The following is a 6,496-nucleotide window of genomic DNA, read 5'->3' as shown; positions in this document are numbered from 1 at the left end:
TTTAAATGTTGCTTCTTGAAGTCTGAGCTTATTCCACAGTCTGAGCTTATTCACTCATTTACATTGTTCCATTACCGTGCACACTATAGACAATGGAGTATAGTACAAAAGCAGGTTAAATAGAAAGGTATAGGGTATAATGTTGCCCTTGAATTTAGAGCAATGCAAGATAAGAACTGCTCTCTTAAGTTAGTTACAGGTATCAACCCGAGCAATACAAACCAGTTAATGCTCAGTTCACTTCTGATTTTTTCTCCAGTTTTTTCCCCCGGTAGTTACATATGCACATCCCATCTTTACTTTTACCAGAAAAGATGCATAACATTTTGGCCAATTATATACATTACTGAATTTTGAACATTTTTTTGGGTTTAAAAGATCTGATACTACTTTGTAAACTGGTATTTTTAGCCCATCTGCAGATGGTTTCTAAAGGGGGAAAAAAGCAGTACTACTTTTGTTGAAAAGTTCTTTATTACATTAACTGTAGGATAATTTCAAATTTGTAAGAGAGCTGACCCTTCTGCAAAGTAGAATTAATGTGTTTTGGAATTCTGCAACCTTTTAGAGCTCTTTTGGTAACTTTAAAGTGTTTGCATCATACACAAGATAAATGAATCATATGCAATTCCAACATTTTGAAATCAGTCCGTATCCTGTATGCCCATAACAATGAATTTGTTAGAATACGGACAACTTAATTGTAAGCATAAACTGGTATTTTCTTTTTCTGAAAATATGCCTCCTGTAGCTGGAAGTAAAGATTTCTGAAATGAAGTACTCATTAGAGGCTAAGGAACAGCCTTGACAATTAGCACTGCAAAACACAGCCTCAGCACCATTTTTTGATGCCTGGAATAGTGTTGTTACAATTAAGGAGACACAAAAACTATTCCTTTCTTGCCCAACCATTTTTAATTAAATTTAAAATGTAGCTTTATGGTTCAAGACTACACATAAAAAGAAGTTTACCTTCACTTCCTTGCCATTTCTGCTGAGTGAAAAGGACTGTGACTTTGAGACTTTAGTAATAAATGACATTTTTTTAAAAAAGTGACCAATGGAAGCCTCTTATGAAAAAAGTTAGGAGTGAACACCCCCTGGAAACAATTTTAAAAAAGAAAGGCTTTGCTTCTTGACAGCATGAAAAACCTGTTCTTCCCTCTTGATGGGTGAAACCATATTTACAGACACTTCACCAGCAATTTCCCAAATGAAAACAAGCTACTGGGTCTCTAGTCAAATAAGTGAGCTACAGATTTCACTAACTAGTAGCATCAAGCAGGCACAACATAAGCAATGTAAAGTCAGTAAACAAAATTTTACTGTAATATTTCATAACACAGATACTGTATTCTGTTTAAGTGTAAAGCTACTGTCTTACACAAGAAAGATGGACAGACCCTTTCCCCAAGACTAATATGGATACAATAAATATGGAGTTTTACATATTAGAACTGTACACAGAAACTTTGTCCCACAGCCATAAAAATTTACATTTAACAGTGCAACATATAATTTAATCATTTATTTCATCTGACAAAAGATGTTTGTACTTACTAAACACAAGCAACTACCTGGTTTTAATATACATATATTCAATAATCTGTACAGGTTTCTAAACATAAAACTCCAAAAGGCACAATTGTCTATACAACATGTACAAAAATGGCTGGAGCTGACAAGAAACAACAATTATTGGTCAAGAGTTCATGATTGCACAAAGATTAGTTATTGGGTCAGAAAAAAATGTGCTTTAAGGAAAGGAAGGTTTTCAAAGAAACCTGCAAGTGTTATTAAAAAAAAAAGTCTAGGTTGCTATTACAAGTCTGTCCTCATCATCACTGCTGCCATCACTAAACTGCACAGTATTCTGTCTTCGTGGGAATCTAGAAAACCTTTGTCCCTGTCTATCTGGAGAGAGAGTTCGATGGACTGGGGACTTAGTTAAAACTTCAGAATTCACCTTCAAGAGGGGCTCTGACATGGAAGCCCTTTTGACCTGAACAAAAGAAACATCACACTTTGGTTTGACATGATTTGCTGGGTCAGCCTTTTCAGTGTCTGCCTTACGTAGCCCATCAAGTCTTTCATACTCAATTGATGAAGAAGGCTCCAAAATATTTTTTACACTGTACTGCTGGCCAGCAGATGCCACCTGAGGAGATACAGCACTGGTGATCTGATTGATGTCAGCTGCAGGAAAGCTCACATAAGTCTGTTCTTGTTGAGTTTCACAGGCTTTATTGTTGGAAGCTGGTGTTTCAGGAGCTCCTGACGCATCTACAGTTACTGGACTGACCGAAGGGATTAAAGTAGGCAATGCTATGTTCAGTATTTGTAGGCCTGGAATGTGTGTCTGAGGGCTGGGATTGCTCTGAGATGAAGGGTTGGCAGTCAAAACCTGTAGGCCCACAGCATTTAGCGTAAGTCCAGAAGGATGTATTTGTGGAGCAATATTTGTATTCGTCAGACCTAAGATGTTGACTGTCTCCATGCCTAATGGTGGAAGAGATTGTAAACTTGGTGTACTCAGGCTCTGGATGCCAGGCACATTAATCTGACCTATTGGAATACATGGCACAACACTGTTTACTTCTGCAACTCCTATTGAATTGGCAGTGCCAGAGACTGCACAGGCTGTGTCAGCAAGAGCACTAGCAGGAATAGTGAGTTGCACTGGCCCGGCTTGAATTGGTACAAATGTAGAGTATGTAGCTAGGCCAGCAGGGACCACGTGAATTCCTCCTACAGGTATCATACCATAAGGTGTCTTGGCTTGTTGCTGTGAATGCAGAGGGAGGTGGCTAAACAGATGAGTTGGAGGAGCTGGTAATTCTGTGGCCCGGCGCTGACATTCTTGTGGCTTCTCATCTTGGATTTCCAGATAGGGTGATGCTGCAGAAGGAGCCACTATTGTTGTTTGCGTGCTTCGATCCACTGGTGGTGAGGGAAGTCTTATGGAGTGTGCACTCTACGAAGCAACAAAGACATTTTAGCAGTCAGGTTATCACTGTATTTTCATTAAGTGAAAATACCCCAAAGGAGGCAGGGTATGTTCAAATGAATGAAATGAAGTCAGTAAAAGGGGTCTTTCACTAAGAGGTAAGTTACCCTAGTTAAGCTTTCATTTGCCATTAGATAAGAACACACGGCATTTTCCTGCTCACTTTCATCTTGTAGTGAATGAATCATTTATCTGCCTATACTTGTAGTTTTGCAGTATTCTATTTTTCTTTTAGAAAAATTATAGTAAATCAAATCAGTTCTCAATACATATTGTACAACTTGAAGAATAAACTACCTTCCTTTCTTGTTCTGCTCCTTCCCACATGTTGTTAGAACTTCTCGAAGTTTAATGCTCTTAATTCTCATACCTGATTTTTCATAAGCATTAGTACTCTCAAAGGTTGTTGCATTTCTTTTGAACAGTTTTTTTCCGGATATGGGGTATCAGGAACTTAAATGAAAAGAACTAAGTGTTGTTTTCACCATTCCACCAGCACTGTACACACATTTTCCTAAAATCATGCTTCAACAAGCCATGCTGGTTGGAGCATCCAAAGTTGTTTGGAACATCCAAAGTGGCACAGAATAAATGGATCCTTCTCCTATCAAAAGATGCTTTAGTTTAAGTGATGGTACACTGCGGCTGGGAGCCAGGAATTCAACACTTAATTCTTTTACAGCTTGGTGTTAATTCTATACCCTTCCCCATCTTGTTATTGAGCATGGGCAACTATTGTGCAGGTTTCCTGCATCCGGGAGCAGATGGCATGCTTTCTATTCTAGTACTCGGCACATCTGGAAGAAAGACAGCAATTGTACAAATTTTGCACGCTTCTGTGGACAAAATCATACAGGATTAGATTAATACTATCAAATTAATTTCCCTTGGATCCTACTGATAATTTTATTTCTGAATTTCAGGATTAAGCTTCTGAACTCTCTTTCGCTTGACAACTTTACACGCCCCACTCCAGTATCATTCTTCCTATGTTATATACTACTATTTATTCTTAATAATACAGTCAATCAACTAACATGATTCTTTAAGTTAAAGATATGTATACACATCTTTTCAGGATGCAATCCTAAACCACACCTATTTAGAAGTGGTGGTTTTTATATTACTATTTGTTATTATGCTCCTATATACCTGCATAGGAAGTACTTTGAATTTGTTTAACAAATATCAACATCTGTGTAAAGAGAATGAGGGAAGCAAAGTATTTTGAAATATTACCAGAAAATAGGTCATCTCAATGTTTGATTCCTAACAAGCTTTTAAAAGGATATGGAGTGTGCTCCTCTACTTCCCATTAAAAACGAATACTCTAACCTTTGTAACAACTACATTTGACGTTGCAGGACTCCCCAAAGCTGCTACTGTGTCTGGATAGTCTATAGACATCTGATGACCTGGGGATCTAGGAGCAGTCTCAGAGGGTAAGGTATGCTCTGTACTTGCCGCCCTCTCCTGTATTCTTGCTTCATTTGCTTCCTGATGAGGGTCCACGACTGGTGACCTGGAATTTCGGCATTCTGACTGTATTGTGCTAAGCACAGTCATCTTCGTAAGCAGTGCTTTGGGCAAACCATCCATAGAATCTGTATGAACCCCAGCAAAACAATCTGCAAATCTGATTTCTTCATCTGCACTTGTGACCTCCTGCAAGCTATTTCTAGATGGATGATGCTGAGGGCTGGCTGTAACTGAGGGAGTTGTAGAGAGGACTGATTCAGCTTGGCTGTCATCTTCATCATCATCATCGTTGTCATTGTCATCGTCATCTGCGCCATCAGAATCCTCCACATCAAATCCTGATCGATCATAACCAAATCTTTGCTTCTCACCTATGAAGCAGAACCAAAATAAAACTGATATAAGTAATTCCACTAAAAAAGGCCATATCCTGATGCAATGAAAGAAGCAGTAACAATATTCATCACAAAATATGCATAGAATACCACACAAAAGTGTATCAAATAAGTTCCCTCTGTGTTGCACTTGATATTTTTTTTTAAGTGGGTTCTACAATTCCATTTTCATTTTCTTGATCCACCTGAATCCTGTATTTTTGCTTCTGTACTGCTCTCACCTCTGTGAGTTTCCAATTCTTCTTCTAACCACCTTTGTACTAACAGTTTCTTTTAGTAAACATTTACTCTGCAAGGAGAATGGAGTATTGATTTCCTGATTCATTAGGTCTGTAGTACTGACATATAAGACTTGTTTGCCAAGCTTATCAGTGGGATACTCTCAAGTATTTTACCGACTTATCGGCTGGTGTTCTTGAAGTTAATATGAATCACTTCTCAAAAGGATTTTGAAAGTTGTAAACAGCAAGGGTAAAGTCTAAAATTAGAATTCACTAGCATTCTTCACCTTTAGAAAGTTTTGAGTGAATTATCAATAGATTACCCAAAGTGTCTGAAGACTTAGTATTGACAACAAAGTTCTAATCTTGCAAATTTGTAAGCTTATATGTAATATTATTTGTGTTAGTCCAAATGATATTAGGGCTAGAACTGAACCAAAATAATTCTTTTTTGCTTGTCACCAAAAACCCAACTCCAGTTTAGTTTTAGTTAGTAAACCAAACTACAGATACTGCTTAACTGCTGATAATCACCTAGTTTTGTATCATAACTAGGGAAAAGAGAATATTCTTCAGTAAAGAGACAAAACCCATCTGTTGTATCCGACTCCAAGCCAGACTGTTTGAAATTACATTTGATAAAAGACAAAATGCTTGAATACACTCATACATTTATACTGGATTAAAGGTCTGTCTGCTAATATCTCCAAAGAAAGTATCAGTACAAAACATTTGGCTCAGAAAATCTCATATTTAAAGATGGCCGGTTTGGATTAGTAAAATTTGAAAGAGTCTCCATTTAAGGAAACTTGCACAGAGACTTACTGTCAGGATGAATGATTATTATTATTAATTTTCTTTTACAAGAATAAAGACCTACTATCAGTATCTTGTCCAGCTAGGATACCACAACTAAAGTATGCATCACACACACAAAGATGCACACACTGGGGTTATAGGTAAAAAAAAAATTAATACCTCTCAGCAAGTGATCTAACATTTCAAGTCTTTATGATTCCAAATAAGTATTGGGATTAGGATACTGAACAGCCCTAACTGGTTCTTTGTGCAATGCAGTACTCTATGAATTACTGAAACAGGGATGTTGACTTTCTTTAAAGACTTGTAACAGGCATTAACTGACATTACTAAAAGCACTTCACATTCACATCCATTGCAATGATACTACTGGAAAAAAAACTGATATGTTTTAGAGGGCATTCATTTATGATTTTCACCTGCAAACAAAGGCTACGTACAGGTGTTCAACAAACCTTCGGCAAAATCGCTCTCATTTCTGTGCTTTACTCTAGGTGCCCACATTTAAGTTAGAAGGAAGCTAAATACATGTTAGCCCTTGTGGGGTGGGAGCTTGGAGCTTACCTGCATGGCCT

General features: G+C 37.5%; 1 protein-coding gene across 4 annotated transcripts in view; it reads right to left on the bottom strand.

The window, feature by feature from the left end:
• Nucleotides 1-479: 479 nt before the first annotated feature.
• Nucleotides 480-6,496, bottom strand: part of HIVEP1 (human immunodeficiency virus type I enhancer binding protein 1) — a 201,605-nt gene continuing 195,588 nt past the window's right edge. For all 4 annotated transcript variants that reach the window (XM_025206224.1, XM_025206222.1, XM_025206223.1 and 1 more), the window contains 2 exons: nucleotides 4,343-4,857; nucleotides 480-2,974 (listed from right to left, as the gene is read on the bottom strand). In XM_025206224.1, the coding sequence (XP_025062009.1) occupies nucleotides 1,811-2,974; nucleotides 4,343-4,857 (1,679 nt within the window). In that variant the 3' untranslated portion in view covers nucleotides 480-1,810. The remainder of the gene's footprint in view (nucleotides 2,975-4,342; nucleotides 4,858-6,496) is intronic.

The sequence above is a fragment of the Alligator sinensis genome, unplaced genomic scaffold, assembly GCF_000455745.1.
Source record: "Alligator sinensis unplaced genomic scaffold, ASM45574v1 scaffold253_1, whole genome shotgun sequence".
NCBI classification, from domain to species: Eukaryota; Metazoa; Chordata; order Crocodylia; family Alligatoridae; genus Alligator; species Alligator sinensis.
Note: the sequence above shows the minus strand (reverse complement) of the source record. Positions and strands in the feature narration are given on the sequence as shown.